General features: G+C 37.1%; 1 protein-coding gene across 5 annotated transcripts in view; it reads right to left on the minus strand.

Moving 5' to 3' along the window:
* Positions 1 to 17,836, minus strand: part of ATP11B (ATPase phospholipid transporting 11B (putative)) — a 108,678-nt gene that overhangs the window by 12,153 nt on the left and 78,689 nt on the right. For 4 of the 5 annotated variants that reach the window (XR_004001886.1, XM_030574503.1, XM_030574502.1 and 1 more), the window contains exons 24-28: positions 17,368 to 17,495; positions 13,605 to 13,743; positions 8,723 to 8,788; positions 8,301 to 8,404; positions 6,991 to 7,156 (exon numbers count right to left, since the gene is read on the minus strand). Coding sequence is in view for 4 of the 5 variants with exons in the window: in XM_030574503.1 (XP_030430363.1) it covers positions 6,991 to 7,156; positions 8,301 to 8,404; positions 8,723 to 8,788; positions 13,605 to 13,743; positions 17,368 to 17,495 (603 nt within the window). In the remaining variant the exon portion in view is untranslated. Of the gene's footprint in view, positions 1 to 1,206; positions 1,293 to 6,990; positions 7,157 to 8,300; positions 8,405 to 8,722; positions 8,789 to 13,604; positions 13,744 to 17,367; positions 17,496 to 17,836 lie in introns of all 5 variants that reach the window. The other variant, XM_030574504.1, reaches the window with a different exon arrangement.

Raw genomic sequence — 17,836 nt, forward strand, 5'->3', positions numbered from 1 at the left:
TGGTATTTCTGCTAGAATGAGCTGCATGACAAGTACCATCACATGATAATAACAGAAAATATGGAATTGTTATTTCAAATTTCTCTTTGTGGTGATGTCACTCACCCTGGCAGATGAACCATGGAGTCTGCAACTGAGATGTCTCAGGTTTTTAAGAGTTAATTGTCACAATTATTTGTTTAAAATATAGCACTCATTACCTTTGCATAGGTCACTTTCCTCTCCTATTTCCCTTATTTTGAAGGATGTACATCCATTCCTTCAATGTAGGCCATATGGATGTCCTGGTCCTGATTTACAGGCAACATTCCAGACTTAGACAAAATACTATATGAGCAAAACTGTGCTTTTAATTTTTTGTTGCTGCAAAAGTGGCTGCTTGTATAAGGCTGGGATGAAGGTTTGGCCCTTAATCTTTGTTGCAAGTTAAAACATTTATTTTTGTGCATTTTTTTTTTGAAAGAATAGAAGTCAGATCGTAGTCTTATAGCATTTCATATACTGAGACTGGGTGCATTATAAAAGTTCCAGCATCCTAGTATTTTACCTAGACAGGCACACTTCAGTCTTTTTGAACATTTCATACAATTTACACCCAAATATCTTTAGAGAGACAGACATCCATAATACATTGAAAACAAACAACATTCACTTGATAGATGCATTAAACAAAAGCAAGAGTCTTAGTTGATGCACAAATGTATATTTACACCCAAGCAAAAGACATGTTCTATGCTCTTATGGCACAAGTGAAAGCAAATTAAAATGGGCAAACAATTAGCAAGAAAACTGCTGCCTAAAATACAAGAACCTTTCTGTTGTGGTCTTATGAAGCTGTAGTTATCCAACATGCAGAAAGCACTGCTAATTTTGACTACACAAATCAAAAACATTGGAACCATGCCAGAAACTGCGGTTATTTTAAAAATGGATGCAAGAAAGACTAGAACTGTATTCTCTAAATTGAGCATCATGCTAGGGATTTTCTCCTAAAAGACTGTCTAATACATGCTACTTATGAGAAGCAATTGGCCTGAAAAAACACACAGCAAAGCCAAGAAAGATGCCAAATAGAATGAATACCCACTATAGATACTGCCTCTCATCCCACTTTAATATTCATGCCTCTTCCCATTTCTCTCATTGCTGGTTAGTTGACCTTCAACATGCATAAGAGTTTATGAGGAACTGTCCCTCCTACTCTACCTAATTCTGCTCAGCTGATTCCTTGCCCTGGATAATGGCTGCAGTGCGATGAACTCATCACTTAAAGCAACTCTGTTGGAGAACATCTATAAGTGGACAGAGAAGGGATGGAACATACAAGTCAGTAAGTAATAGTATTTTCCTAAGAGAAAGACACAGGACAGGATTTTAAAAAAGACATTGTTATTTACTGGAATATACTTCATACACAGAACACATATGAAACTGATACTTGCAAGATTGTTCCTGGCACCAACATCATTTATTTTTCACCGGGGCCATGTTTAAAAAGTGTCCCTTAACTTTCTTAATGGGTGAAAAAATCCTAGAAATACTTGGGGCATACTTCTCCAGCTGTCCTTAGACTCTCCTGCCACCCCATTAGTATTGCAATTTCTGCCGTTTACCAAAAGATTTATATTTTGACTGGGATTGTCCCCCCCAGTAGCCATATCTTCCTATATGATCACAAAATCTCACAGCAATTACTTCCATGTCATTTGACAGAAGTCAAAACACAGAATTATGATTTCATTGCAGTACCATGCAGAAAATCTTGGTACATAGCAAAAAGTTATGCTTGTTCCGGTATGAAAGCCCATTTTCAAGTCACACTACATTTTTTTGCCAAGTTTTTAATTAAATCGGCTTTCAAAATGCAGTAAAACTAATAGTTTCTTATACAGTAGTTCCTGATTACAATACCTTAACATTTATGTTTTAAGACAACTTTTAGAAACAGTGTATAATGTTTTTTTCAGCTATTTCTCTCATGCAGAAGTTTATCAGATCTTACATAATGTCTAAATTAACTACATGCAGAAAATAATTGGTCTTTGGAGAATTATTATTTTGATATTAGTAGTAGTTATAATTTCCAAAGTAAACTATTATCTGGGTTTAAAAAGATGGAGACAATCTGTTGACTCATTTTCAGTTACGGGGACAATTATTATCCCTTGCATACCAAGTTAAGAAAATGTACTTTAAGCTTGCTTATTTCTCCCAGTGAAATATTTTAGAACTTAAAGGTGAAAGACAGCAGGTGATAAAAGCCCTACAGCTCCATTTTTAAAAATTTGTGATTACTGCGTGTAATCTATTTCCTTGTCCTGACCTAAAACTAGTTTTACTTTGCTGTATCACATAAGAGTCTCAGTTATTGGGAGCTAAGCTGTTTTTAAAAGATGCAAGTACACAGGAATTAATTCAGCCACATGTAAGATGCAGTTGTATTGCGAAAAGTAAATTTACAATGGAAACGTGGAGTTCCGCTTATTCTCTCAATAGCTTTCGTACAAAATTTGCTTATTTTTAAAAACAACAACACTTTTTCTAGTTGTCATCCCTACCAACTCAACATGAGATCTGAAAGTCAAACTGGGTTATTTTCTTTGCTTTGAGATCAACAGTAAAAAAAAAAATCTGTAATTGGAATTTAGTTAACAAACATAGCGATGTACAAACCTGAAAAGAATCCCATACCGCACTGCTTTAATGATAATACAGCTAACTAAAATAAGTAGAAAAAAATGGTCACCCTTCACTCATGTTTAGTTCCTTATTTCATGGTAACTCCCATTGATTTCATGATCTCAGACTAGTCCCAAGAACTGCTCACAAAGAGTGGCAGAACCTGACCCTTAGATTGCAACTGCTGAAAGAAGTGAGTATATGTATGAATGTATGCAGGAGGACCTTACTATTTCATGGATCTCCCGTTTTTGCAAATTTACTTTTCTGACTATAACTACACTTCTAAAGACACACATGCACACACACATAAAGCAGCTAGATGGTCACTAAGTTGTTACCAACATTAAAAATTACACAAGAGTTAATGGATTTTTTTGCAAAGTTTAGCTGATTGTCTAATGCAACTGACACCAGAGTCGGGGTTTCCCAGCAAGATGTACTCCGGCAGAATACAGTGGCACTAATGCAGATGCTGCCAAAATGCCCAGTACTAACGGAGAAAGGGAAATAAAATGCACTAACCAAAGCATATACCCTACCACAGGAAAAACGTTAGTTAGTATCATACTTCTCTCTTAGGTAACATGACAGGCCATACCCATAAGCAAGCAATCACAATGGCAACAAACAAACATCTTACTGAAAGATTAAGTGAGATTAAAAATAGTATATTATAACGAATGGAAATCAAAAACTAGGAAGCGTAGGAAACTGATAAAATGGAGAAAAAAAGACATAAGCAGAAATCTATGGTTAGCTGAGTTAAGGAAAATAAGGTTTTTTTGGTTTGTGTGTGTGTGTAAAGTCTGTTCGGAACTAAAGGAATCCTGTACCAATGTAATTGGTGCATTACTAGATGGAAGTGGTAGAATTGCCAATAACGTGGAAAGCAGAAGTGTTCAATAAATATTTCTGTTCTGTATTTGGGAGAAAGCCAGATGTTGTCCTATGATGATGATAAAATATTTTCCATTCCAACAGTAACTAAGGTGGATGTTAAACAGCAGCTATTGAAGTCAGACATTTTAAAACCAGCAGGTCCAAATAACTTGTATCCAAGAGTTCTCTAGACTTTATTGTTGATTTTCATTAAGCCTTAGAATGCTGGCCATGTCTCAGAGCACTGGAATAAAGTTAATGTGGTGCCAATATTTTAAAAGGGTCAGTGCAACAGCCTGGATAACTATAGGCCTGTGACATTGATCCTTGGCAAAATAATGGAGTGGCTGATACAGGACTTGATTAATAAAGAATTATTAATGCCAATCAACACAGGTTTATTGAAAATAGATCTTGTCAAATGAATTTGATTTTTTTTATGAGATTACAAGTTTGGTTGATAAAGGGAATAGTGCTCATGTAATATACTTAAACTTCTGTAAAGAATTTGACTTGGTATCACGACATTTTGAGTAAGAAACCAGATTTTGAGTAATGTTCCAAAATCAACATGGAACAGATTAAATGGACTAAAAAATGTAATTGTAAATAGAGTAAATCAACAAGTAGGTGTGACTCCATTAGGGTTTTGCAGGGTTCAGTTCTTGCCTCTACACTATACAACGTTTTTATTAATGACATGGAAGAAAATAAAATTGTTACCGACAGTTTACAGATGAAAAAAAATGGGAGTGTATATAAAGATGACTTGTCACTGATACAAAGCAATCTGGATCACTTGGTAAGCTGGGACCAAGCAACTAATGTGTGTTTCAATATGGCCAAATGTAAAGTCATACATCTAGGAACAAAGAACTTAGGCCATACTTACAAGACAGGGGACTCTCCTGGGAAGCAAGGAGACTAAAAAAGATTTGGAGGTCATGGTGGATAAATCAGCTGAACATCAGCTGGCTAATGTGATTCTTGGATGCAAAACCAGGGGAATCTCAAGTAGGAGTTGAGAGGTTATTTTACCTCTGTATTTTGCACTGGTGCAACTACTGCTGGAATCCTGTGTCCAGTTCTGGCATTCACAATTCAAGAATGTTGATAAGTTGTAGAGCATTAAGAAGAAGAGCCACTAGAATGATTAAAAGACTGGAAAACATCTTACAGTGAAAGAATCAAGGAGCTCAGTTCCATCTTTTAAGTTTATCAAAGAAAAGATTACGGGGTGACTTGATCAATCTATCAGTACTTACATGGGGAACACAAAATTGATAACAGAGGGCACCTCAATATATCAGACAAAGGTATAACAAGATCCACTGGCTGGAAACTGGACAAATTCAGACAAGAAATACGGTGCAAATAGTTAACGATGACAGTAATTAACCATTGGAACAACTTACCAATGGTTAGTGGATTCTCCATGACTGGAAATTTTAAAATCAAGATAGGATGTTTTTCTAAGAGGCTCTAGTTCAAATGGGGATTAACTGAGGAAGTCCTATGGTGTGTTATTCAGCAAGTCAGACTAGATGACAACAATGGTCTCTTCTAGCATTATAATACAGTTTTATTAAACTCAATAACCTTTAGTCAAATAGTCTATATAAGGCATAAGTCATAACTAGGATTTTATGGAACACTAATTACATTATGGAGAATGTTTTATCAGCATATAATAGAGAAGTACATATTTCTGTATAGTGATACTAATGAATATTTGCTATAAAACTATTTTGCCAAACTGTATGCTAGTTAAATCATTTAAACTATTGCACATCATTACACTGTAACAGCCACTCAAAGGCAGTATCATCTCTAGAGACTTTGTTCAGTCTCAGAAAACAACAAGAGTAAATTTCGCAACTACCTTTAAAGCAGTGCAACTCTTTACAAAACACGTATCCTGGCATGCTTTTACAAACGTAGATGCTAAAGACTGAACAGTTTGTGTGTCAGCAAGTCTGTAGGCTCACTCTTTTCAGAAATGGTTTATTCACTTCTAGTACAAAAGTTATCATCCGTTGCAAGAGTAAAATCCTCACTTATACTTGGATCTGAGGATAGCATTAAATAGGTTTACATAATTTAAATTAATTATCTTTTCATAAGAACATGAGAACAGCCATACTGGGTCAGACCAAAGGTCCATCCAGCCCAGTATCCTGTTCTCTAATAGTGGTCAACGCCAAGTGCCCCAGAGGGAATGAACAGAACAGGGAATCAAGTGATCCATTCCCTGTTGCTCATTCCCAGCCTCTGGCAAAGAGAGGACCTATCCTCCATGAATTTATCTAGTTCTTTTCTGAACCCATTATACTCTTGGCCTTCACAGCATCTCCTGGCAAAGAGTTCAACAGGTTGACTGCGTGTTGTGTGAAGAAATACTTTCCTTTGTTTGTTTTAAACATGCTGCCTATTAATTTCATTTGGTGACCCCTAGCTCGTGTGTTATGAGAAGGAGTAAACAACACTTCCTTATTTGCTTTCCCCACACCAGTCATAATTTAATAGACCTCAATCATATCCCCCATTAGTTGTCTCTTTTCCAAGCTGAAAAGTCCAAGTCTTACTAATCTCTCCTCATACAGAGGCTGTTCCATACCCTTTAATGATTTTTGTTGCCCTTTTCTGAACCTTTTCCAGTTCCAATATATCTTTTTTGAGATGTGGGCATACCATGGATTTATATAGAGGCAATATGATATTTTCTGTCTTATTATCTATCCCTTTCTTAATGATTCCCAACATTCTGTTCACTTTTTTGACTGCTACTGCACACTGAGTGGATGTTTTCAGAGAACTATCCACAATGACTCCAAGATCTCTTTCTTGAGTGGTAACAGCTAATTTAGATCCCATCATTTTATATGTATAATTGGGATTATGTTTTCCAATGTGCATTACTTTGCATTTATCAACATTGAATTTCATCTACTATTTTGTTTCCCAGTCACTTAGTTCTGAGAGATCTTTTTGTAGATCTTCATAGTTTGCCTGGAACTTAACCACCTTGAGTAGTTTTGTATCTGCAAATTTTCCCACCTTACTGCTTACCCCTTTTCCCCAGATCATTTACGAATATGTTGAATAGGGCTGGGCCTTGCACAGACCCTGGGGGACACCACTATTTTCCTCTCTCCATTCTGAAAACTGACCATTTATTCCTACCCTTTGTTTCCTATCTTTTAACCAGTTACCAATCCATGAGAGAACCTTCCCTGTTATCCCAAGACAGCTTTCAAATGAAACCACTATTTTGCATACGGAAGTATCATAACAATTTCAATTTTTGCAGAGGAAGTGATCTTTTGACATTTATTCAGAGAAAGATTATTTAGTTATCCACTTACAGGACTGAATTTAATAAAGTTCTTTTAATTATTGACCATGTTCTATATAAAAACATAATGTTACCTGAGCTTTTTCAGTACTGGTTGGTTGTAGATGTCTGCAAAGCACTTTCTTCACAACATCAACAAACAAACAAGTGACAACTATGACGATTATGGCAAACCAAGCGGAACCACTTGACAGCAACTGAACAAATACAAAGTACATGTCCTGCGTATGCAAAAATGGCCTGAAAAATTAGAGAAAGGATAATTAGAGGAAAATATCAGAAGTACAAATTAAACAAAACTAATTTGCTAAATTCATCCCTGTTTTTATGCTGTCCACCAGAATAAGTCAGAGTGTAGGACCCCAGCACCGGCAAGTCCACTGAGGGGAGTCTAGTAGTTGAAACTGGCACAGGGCAGCTAAAAAGTGAATCGTGTGGGCTGGAGAAGAGCATGGCTAGGGAAGTTTGGGGATGTGCTATTTTAATTCATCCCTGCTGCAGCCTCTATAAGAGGAAATGCTCCTTTGGAGCTACCTTAAAGCTGCCCCTCAACTGAACACATGAGGATGGCACCACAGAAACATGGCCTTGCCATTTGTCATGGACTTCCCCCAATTGTGTAAGGTGCCATACAGATACAGCTATATGCAATTTGCACATCCCTGTAGAAATCAGAAATGAGAACAGTGCAGGATTTTTAAAGGGACATCATTAACAAGAGTATTCTTTAAAGTATTCTGATTGTTAAACCAACATGTAGAAGTTATAAAGTCTTAAATTCTATGAAGAACTAATAGGCAAATATCTAATTAGTTCATCTTCCATATTTGATACAGTGAGCCTTGCATTGTGCAACATGGTGAAGTGAAAATCTGTATTACAAAGAATTTTTTTCAGCATTCATGTGTATGGAAATAGGAGTCGGAAGCCTTTTCAGAAAGAGGTGGATGTCCTTTGAGAGAATGGCATCCACGGAATACTGTAGCAGGCAAAAAAAGAAAGAGTTTCCAGAAACAGTATGAGGATGCTGAGATTTAGAAAATAGCCATTCTAGAGAAGAATTTGGGTTGTTACACAAAATGACTGCAGTTTCATTTAACCAGAAAACTAGTAAACTTAGAAAAAATGCAATGAATTTCAGAGTTCTAAAATGCATAAACGCGTCTGCTTCAGGTGAGGGATAAATGCATGCAAGGCTGCAAAGTTACACACTATATGTTAGGAGTAACAGGCTCTAGGTTTGAAGAAAAGGGCAAAAACCCACTGATGGGATTGTCATTTCCTTTCCTGTTCTACATGTATGAAGAAATTAATAGCGATAATGCAGGATATACTAAAAGCAATGTTCTACACACACACAGAGACAAAAGGAAAAATCACTCACCAGATAATTCCCCCATAAAACAAGGAAAATAGAAAATAAAACACAATGGAGCCCCAGGTAACAAAATGATTTATCCAAGTCCAGAAATGAGTCTCTAAAGCCATCTAAAAAACAAAGAATATTTAGAAAATTAATCTATGTTGTTTTACTTCATTAATATGAAAAGACAACATTGCTTTCAAATTATTTGGCTTTACCTTCAAACTTAATCAGTAAACACCTTTCAAGACACATGAAACTATGAAATGAATCTTTTTAAGCCATCACTGAAATTAACCCTAATGCCCTCTATACCTCCTGTTTCCTTGAGACAGAAACTATCCACCATTCTTGTATAACTATGAAACCAACTTTAAACTGACAAATTATTCTGTATTTGCCTACATTTCCCAAAATGGAGAGTAAATATTATACTACTGTACCTTCACTGTAACAGTTATAACCATAACAGTAAAGACCAAGGTACCGAAAGTCCAGTTTCCAAACATCTAAATAAAATACAAAAACAAAAGTCATTGCACAAAATCAATAGCAGTTGTAATAAATTATAGCTATTTGAAACCAGCTACACTAATGAAACCCGTGATTGTTCACTAAGTAAAGTTAGTAGAGCAAGAAGGGTACAGCGCAAACCACAGGCAAAGAAAAAATATAATTCCTATTAAGAGTCACAAAATTTACACCCCACTAGCACGGAATCTTTTTCCTTAACACCACAAATCTACAGAAGACAACAAAACCAAATCATAAAATGAGATGGTAGGAAAATGAAGTTACTAATCAACCAACTATGTGTGACTATCCAGCTAGCCATGACTATCAACGGGAAGGTATTCCACTTTAGTGTAAAAGCAGTAACTCCTCAACTACTAAGTTTAACATTAAAGGTTATTTTAAAAATGCAGCATCATTGGAGGGCTTCATTTTTCCAAACCACAATCTTCATAATTCAAAAATAATGGTGCTGTTATGTTCTTCAAAGAGAACTTTAAGAAAAGAGACTCCCCCCCGAGGCTAAGATGAAAATTTAATCTGAACCCTAAAATACTTCTAAAGTATATACCACTTTCATCATCCCATCCCAATATACTAAAATTATCAGATCTTGGAACAAATTCTCCAATATCAAAATCCCAGCTCTGACAAAAGGCGAGGATGCTGTGTTTGTTTCAGCTGTGTACCCACATGCTTCACAAACACATATCACCCTTCTATTTTGCCTGCCTGTACTATTCTCATGAACAAGCAGGTACTGAAACTGAAGAGATTCTGTAGCACCTAGACATTATGGTGACTGACACGCTACATACTTTAGGACAGAGCGCAGAATTCTTGTAAATTTCACTTCTTTATCATTTATTAGAAGTAGGCAAACATGGATAGTGGGGAAGACACCAACTGGAGATAGGAAACCAAATTTATCACTTTGGAATTTGATAGTTTAGTTTATCAGTTAGAAAGCTAGGATTAACATGGTTACAGCTCCTGTAATAGAGAAACGATTAAAAAAACCAACCCTCAAGTGTACCGCCATACACCCAGTGCCTTGCTATATGAGGAAGAAAAAGCATTTTTCAGCTTGTTAACCATGAGATTAAAACTACTGCTATTATGAGTGGCCCATGAAAGGAAGTGTCTTAATTTACACTACCCTTGATGGCTGTACAGCTGCAATGCAAAAAATGAACAAATTCTTGCCACCATTTTTATTTTTGAAAGTATTTACAGAGAATAGATGCTGCATCCTTTAATTTTGTGGAATACCAGATACAGTATTTTGTATCTCCTTGTCTTCTAACATAAATCTTACCATTTGCCTGTTAGGTTTCAATATCTGATGACATGCACAGCATGGAAAAAGGGGGAAAAAAGTAGAACTAAAAGATCAAGTTGAAGTACAGTGCGTTATGATGTAAGGCTGTTAAATCTCTCACACACATTTACATACTCTGCTCTGGAAGCTAACCATATGTTATATGTATACAAAGTAAATTGTTCCGTTTGGTGCTCTGAAAGTCTACCCTTAAGTCTGTACTTAGGCACTTTGATGGAAAAAGGATTTTTTACCTGAACCAATAACTGCTCAGGAATGGATTGATCCAGAGGGGAAAAGCTGTATTGAAAAACTAATTCCATTCAATAAAGTTCAACAAAAGCAAAATATCTATGAATGCACAAGCAGAAAGTCATATGGCCTTTACTATGTTACACCAGAGGAGACAATACATACCTCAATTAGTGAAGATATTTTGCTCAGAGGCTCAACTATTTTAATGCCTCTGTCAAACATCTTGTAAGTGGACAGGTACTCTAGCTAGCTGTATTATCACCACTAACTTTTCAGCCTGCACTCTATCTAAATTCTGCTCTCTCTAAACAGAATTTAGCACTTGCTTCATGTTCTCTCTGACTTTAGCCACACAAAATATTTTTGGCCATTGTCCAGTCACCAAAAAATATATATCATTTGCTGGTGAAACTGGAGTAGAGCTCACAAGGCACCTGTAAGATTATGGGAACATTCAAGAACTTTAACAGATGCCTTTTTTCTAGCATCTGACTGCCATAAATGGAAGCGATGGAGGGAAGTTTTACTGAGGTCTGAGCAAGAATGAATGAGTAGTCTATGGCAGAGATATACAGAATATAACAGATTGACAAATTCCTGCCAACATTAGCAGCACTCCTTCGGAAGACCTAAAAACCCGTTATACTACAAAATAAAGGAAAATGACTGTATTCACTGAAAAATGTATTTATTTTACGAAGTATATATGTCAAAGGTGCTTGGTTACAGCCTCACAGATTGAAATCTTCTTTCTTCACAGAACAAACAGCATGTGGATAGTGGAAATGTGCGTTTCCCCACATCATCCTAGAAGGAAACCACCAACTTATTTCACATTGGCCACTGGATGGAAACAAGGTCACTGAGATGGGGTGAATTTGAACCATTGACTTAGAGAAGAGATATATATTCCATTACAAATATACTAAGTCAAACAGTCCTCTTTGCTGAAGTTATTTGCTGCAGGAAAAAAAAAATCTAACTTCTAGGATAGGACTTAGTTCTCCTGTTATTTGGCATTCAACAATAAGGAACACAAGGCAAGAATCTCACTGAGGACAAGATAGTAGGTAATTAAAAGTAAGAAATGCCTAATCTGTACAGCCACCTGTAAGAGGAAAAAAAACTACTTTGTGATGCTAAATCCTAGTCCCACAAAAGCAGCAGTTGCCCATTTGTATCAAACACACTGCAAGTTGAGTAATGATGGCGGTAAAGGGACAATGGCCAGTTGACCCTGGACGGATTCTAGAAGAGAGTGCCCTTTTGTTTTTCTTGTTTTGGTCTAGCAGTAAAAAAGAAATCCCAAGAATTGATCTTAGTGTCCTGTAACTTAAAAAGGCTAATGATTAAATAGTACTAATTCTACTAAAACAAAAGTTTTAGTCTTCCTGACATATTTTCATTTTTAAGTACAGAAAATTAGAGACTCTTATTCCATTTCATGACCTTGAAGGAGAGTTCATTATTGATACTACAGCAATTATTTGCTGAAGACTTCATATTATTGGAAAACAAACTATTTACACTTGACTCATATAAATTTAATGACAAACTATCAAATCTGTCAAAATGATTTACAAAAAAGACTCGCTAGAACAATGAATAAAGAGTTTGAAAAACTGTTTAAATCATCAAACCAGTCTAAAATTTCATTATTTACACAGAATCAATAGGACTCCTTTTAGACTCAGACATTCAGGCCAGAAAGGATCATCATGATCATCTAGTCTGTCCTCCTGCACATTGCAGGCCACAGAACATGGCCCACTCACTCCTGTAATAGACCCATAAGCTCTGGCTGAGTTACTGAGGTCCTCAAATCATGATTTACAAGACTTCAAAATGTCATTGTTTAACATCTCTGTAACTTGAATACTATTATATTGGTTCTGTGGCGATTTCAAAAGAAGCCTTTCAGCACATGCTCTCAGGGGGACCATTTTTTTGGAACAAAGATATACAATTATATAGAATTACTTTGACAATTAAGAGTTGCATGGGGTTTTCTATTAATTATCTTAATAAATACCAGAATATACTCCAGGGCATACCAAAGGATTGCTCAACATTTTGTTAGTGGCTAAGACAGAAATGCTCATCTGGAAGGCTCTCTCTTTTAATGCTTGAATTTCTGTACCTCCGAGAGTGGAGGTATTTATATAATGCTCTGTCATCTTCAGTTATAATTCACTGGTAGTTCAAACACATTTTATTACAGGTTTTCATGTGACATAAAAACTAAGTAATCCATTTAATTTTTCTGGGGTTTTTTGTTCGTTTGAGCTTTTATGAACATTTGTTTTGTAGAGTAGAACTTCAGAGTTACGAACATCACAGTTATGAACTGATCAGCCAACCATGCACCTCACTTGGAACGTCAGTATGCAATCAGGCAGCAAAAGAGACCCCTCTCCACTCCCCAAAAGCAGTCAATACAGTACATTACTATTTTAAATGTAAACTACTAAAAAAAAGGGAAAGTTTAAAAAAAAGATTTGACAAGGTAAGGAAATTTAAATGAAACCAGCACAGAAAGTTGGAGATAGTTAAAAACAGCTTTTTTCTTCTGCATAGTAAAGTTTCAAAGCTATATTAAGTCAATGTTTAATTGTCAACTTTTGAAAGAACCATAACATTTTTGTTCAGAGTTATGAACATTTCAGAATTACAAATCAACCTCCATTCCCAAAGTGTTTGTAACTCTGTGGTTCTATTGTCACTGGCTAATACAAAGGGAAAGTTATGTAATCAGAAAATGTGCAGATTTTCAGTAATTACAATAGAACAGTAATGGTTTTTCATAAATCGCTATCCAAAGATTCAACATTTCGATTATTTACTATATTAGAAATAAAGCAGATAGAATCTAATCTATTAGCAGGGATCTTTCTAGGATATGAATTTATTTTGGACAAACATCCAGGCACCAACCTAGGAGCAACAGATCATCATATGAATGATCTGTTCTTCTGCATTTTCTTCACTTTAATTTCAGTATCTTTTACTGCCTATAGGGGAATAATGGTAAAGCACGTTTTGTATTTATTCAGTGTAGAAGGTATTCTTAAGGTCTTGAAAAAAAAGAAGTCTACTGGTTTACTATTTAAATTTACTGAATACACTGACTTTTGCATTCCTAAAGTACACTAATTTTACAGAAACTGTGCGGAGTGTATTTATTAAAAAAATAAAATCACTGAATACACTATCTTGCAACTTGTGAACTATTTTACCTGGCCATTTCCCAGCAGAGAAGTGTCTTCTCCCATCAGAAGATATGATCCATAGAAGAAAACAAATGCATGAGAGAACCCCAAAATGGTCCAGTAAAGAAACGGTTTAAAGCTCAAGAGCGCATTTTTCCTAATGTCTCTGTGGAAATAAAATAAATTTTAGATTTCAATTTTTCTCCAAATAACCAAATCAGCTAGCTACTGAAACTGCATTTACTCAAAAACAACAACATTCATTCATTCTTCTAACTTTGCTCAGATGCATTTTTAAAAAATGCAAATAATAAAACAATTATTTACGGGACAGGTAACTGGAAACCTTGAAAGCACTGATAGGATTTATTTCTCATCTAGGCAAGGACCTCTAAATCTCCTTTACAAACATCCTCATGAGCTGACTATTATTTTTATCTCAATTTTATGGGAAAATGTAGGCAGAAAGGTTAAATGATATACCTCAGGCTGTAAGAGGAATCAGTGGGAACTCTCTCACTCAGAGTACCCTGCTTTAACCACTTCACATTTTTAAAGACAGCTGGTCTCAGCCCATTTTCTAGTGGACAGGTGTCCAATTAAAAAGCCACTAACAGGAATGTCAGATAACAAAGTTCCTCCTTCCCTGGGGGGACAGGATCTGCCACCTAGGCCCTGTAACCTTACCATCAAATCTTGGCTAAAACATTTTTTAATCTGCACTGTATTTTCTCCCATCACTGTAGAATCTGAACATCTGCTTTGTCTATAGACTTTTATTTCACTTATTACTTTAGATGCAAATAAAAAACCCACAAAATAAACTATGAGAGATAATTCTACTTAAAAAGATCTTTGGAGATGACATGAGTGAATTTAGCTTTAGCTACAGTACACTTTTCTGTCTCCAATAAGCAAAACTACCTTCAATAAAGCAAAACTACGTTCAATAAAGTAAATATAATTTATAATTTAGAAAGGGTCAGCTGACCATTAGAAGCCAAAGGGACTAAGCACTACCAATAATATCAACTGTGTAATGCAGTGTGCTGAAGAATGCAGTACCACGTGTCCACTAGGGGAATTATAGTCCACAAGCACAAACTGCAGACAGTAGAGGAATGACGTACATAGTAACAACTAGATTTGAGGGGGATAGGTTGAGATTGAGAGAGAATAGGAAGAGAGTCACACAAGAATACTGTTTTCTCCCCAACTGCCCTTCACTACAAGGATTGACACCTGCAGCCCCACCATTGATTTTGGACATGAGCGGACAGTGATCAGGAAGAGGAGGTTACTTACCTGTAACTGGAGATTATTCAAGACATTTGGTCCCTATCTGAATTGCACTGAGGGCACCTTGCATCCGGAGCTGGTGAATCTGAAAGCAGTAGTGTCCGTTGGTCCGTGCATGTGCTTTTGCTTCGCCTCATGGTTTCGTCCAAGGTGATAAAAGATGGTGCGGACCGACCACGTCTCCAGTTCCTTCTCCACCACAAATCCAACAGATCCGCAGCAGAGGGCAAGATGTGGAATATAGATAGGGACCACACATATCAAAGAGCTTCCAGTTACAGGTAAGTAACCTCCTCCTCTTCAAGTGATGGTCCCTATTCTATTCCATTCCATCTTGGGTGATTAACAAGCAGTACCTAATTTGGAGAAGGGTGTGAGGATGAGGATGGAATAGTTGAGTGGAGGACTGCTGTGTTGAATGAGGTATCTACACTACGACGTAACATATAGTGAAGGTATGTATCAAATGCCACATGGCCACCCTACATATTCTCTAAGCAGCACATTGTGGAGGGTAGCTATGGTGGATGCCTGGGCTCTTATGGAATGGGCCCTCACCCTGAGGAGTGGAGACAGGCCTAATAATTGATAGTATAATGTAATGTACCTGGAAATCCATCTGGAAATTCGGTGTGCTTGCCTCTTAACTCTCTCTGCTATTGCAATAAACAATCTAGAAGACTTTCTGATCAATCTTGTCCTCTGCAGGTAAAGGCCAAGGCCCACATACATCAAAGGAGTGAAGTCGTCGTTCCTCTTCTGAGGCATGAGGCTTTGGGAAGAAAGCAGGCACGTGGATGGGTAGGTTGAGATGAAACTGAGTGATGACCTTTGGTAGAAAAACTCAGGCATAGGGAGACTTTGTTTTTATAGGAAGTGGTGAAATGAGAGTTCACCATCATGGCCCTAAGTTCCTCTACCCTTCTCACTGAAGTGAGAGCCACAAGGAAGGTGACTTTCATGGAAAGAAGGGACACAGAGCATGAACCCAGAGGTTCAAAGGATTGTTTTATCAGTGCAAACTGGGCATGGTTAAGGCCCAATTGGGGAGCAACAGGTTATACAGGTGGAAAAGTTCAGAGGAGGCCTTTCCAAAATCTAGTAGTCAACGGATGTGTAAATAGGAAGTGTCCTTCCCTGGGAGGATGGAATGTGCTGACTGACGCTAGGTGGACCCTGAGAGAGTTTAGGGCAAGCCCTGACATCTTTAAGGGCAGGAAGTAATTCAAAAGAAGGGAAAATCTCCACTTCTTACGGGGAAAGCACCTTTGGTTCGGCTCAGGAGGCAAAGCATTTGCACTTGGCCTGGTAGGAATGCCTATTGGACTCCTTCCTTCTGCTCGATAGCATGTCTTGCACTTCCGACGAGCACTCTTGTTCTAGAGCAGATGCACCCATCCAAATACCATGCTCTGAGTTGAGGCATCTGTGGAGCAGGATTTCTGATTCTCCCACTGTGTTGTGTTAGCAGCTCAGAGAAAGTCGAAATGGGAAGTGGGGCACAAGCTGACATGCAGAGAAGGTTGGAAAACCAGAACCGTCTTGGGCAGAATGGGATGATCAGGAAGATCGTGGCTCTTTCCTGCTTGATCTTGTGGAGTACTAGTGGCAGGAGTGGTAAAGAGGCCAGGTGCAGATAATTTGGGCTGACTAACGAAGTAACAGGTACAGCTTGCAGATACCGCACCTGGATGAAATGTGGGCTTCTCCCAAGCAGTAGAGGCAGCACCAGATGTTCATCGCTGATCGAGAAGAAAGGCAGGAGGCACAGATTTTAAATCCATGCGTCTTTGGCATAGTCCAGTACCCACATGTGGGTATGCAGGTGGGAGGGGTAACCAGTAAACAGATTCCCCCAAAGTCTCAGTTCTACTCCAAACACAACTAAAAAGCTAAAACTGTTAAAACAGTAAAAATGGCAAATACAAGAAAAACAAAATTATATATAAAACTCTACACTTGAGGTGTGTCACACACGAGGACGCTGGTAGTTTCGACTCAGACTATGCGATGGTGAGAAGGATCTGGAGACGCAGTCGGTCCGCCCCACCCTTTATCACCTCAGACGAAACCATGAGACGAAGCAAGGACACATGCACAGATCAATGGACACTCCTGCTTTCAGATTCTGTGACTGGATGCATGGATCACATGTGTAAACCCTCAGTGGAATACCATAGGGACCACTATCATTCGAAGAAGAGCTCATTCTTTTCAAATCTTAACATGGGATTGGATACAACAGATGTGGCTCTTGAATCACAAAAATATTTTTGAAAACTAACCTTTAATATTGGAAACCTCATTTTTACAAGTTTTTCTTCTGAAGGTTGTTAATAAGGTACACAAATACTGGGGAATCTAAGCAAATGCAGTAATTTTAGCACATTAAGATATAACTACAGAAGACACCACTTTATTTTACTTTATTAGTAAGTTTTACTACTGACATTCTACTAGATCCACATTTAGTTACAAAGGGTATGCATACCTATAGAGTGCTGGCTTGCTCTGTAACACATGAGGGTGAACGTGCTGTTCAAAAAGACTGTACATCAGAACAGGCAAAGAAGTGAAACTAATGTTGTATAAAGTCAGGTACACACTGTCATAGAGCGTCTGTAAATGGAAATACACTTAATTAGTTTAAGTTTTTAAACACAAAAATGGAAAGACTGACTTGTTTAAAAACAGATATATAAAAGCAATAGTAGCAGCAAATTCACCTAATCTCATGCGAATCTGCACTATTTAAAATTTGTTTGATATACAGTATATACATGAAAGTGCATTCCACTGTGTTTTAAATCCTATTACAATTATTTTTTATTTATATTACTGTAGCACCTAGGAGTTCCAGTCATAGACTGGGACCCCACTGTGATAGACACTGTGCAAACAGAACAAAAAAATCAGCCACCTACCCCAAAGAATTAATAATTTAAGCAAATTCTAGTTTG

The sequence above is a fragment of the Gopherus evgoodei genome, chromosome 9 (genome assembly GCF_007399415.2).
Source record: "Gopherus evgoodei ecotype Sinaloan lineage chromosome 9, rGopEvg1_v1.p, whole genome shotgun sequence".
NCBI classification, from domain to species: domain Eukaryota; kingdom Metazoa; phylum Chordata; order Testudines; family Testudinidae; genus Gopherus; species Gopherus evgoodei.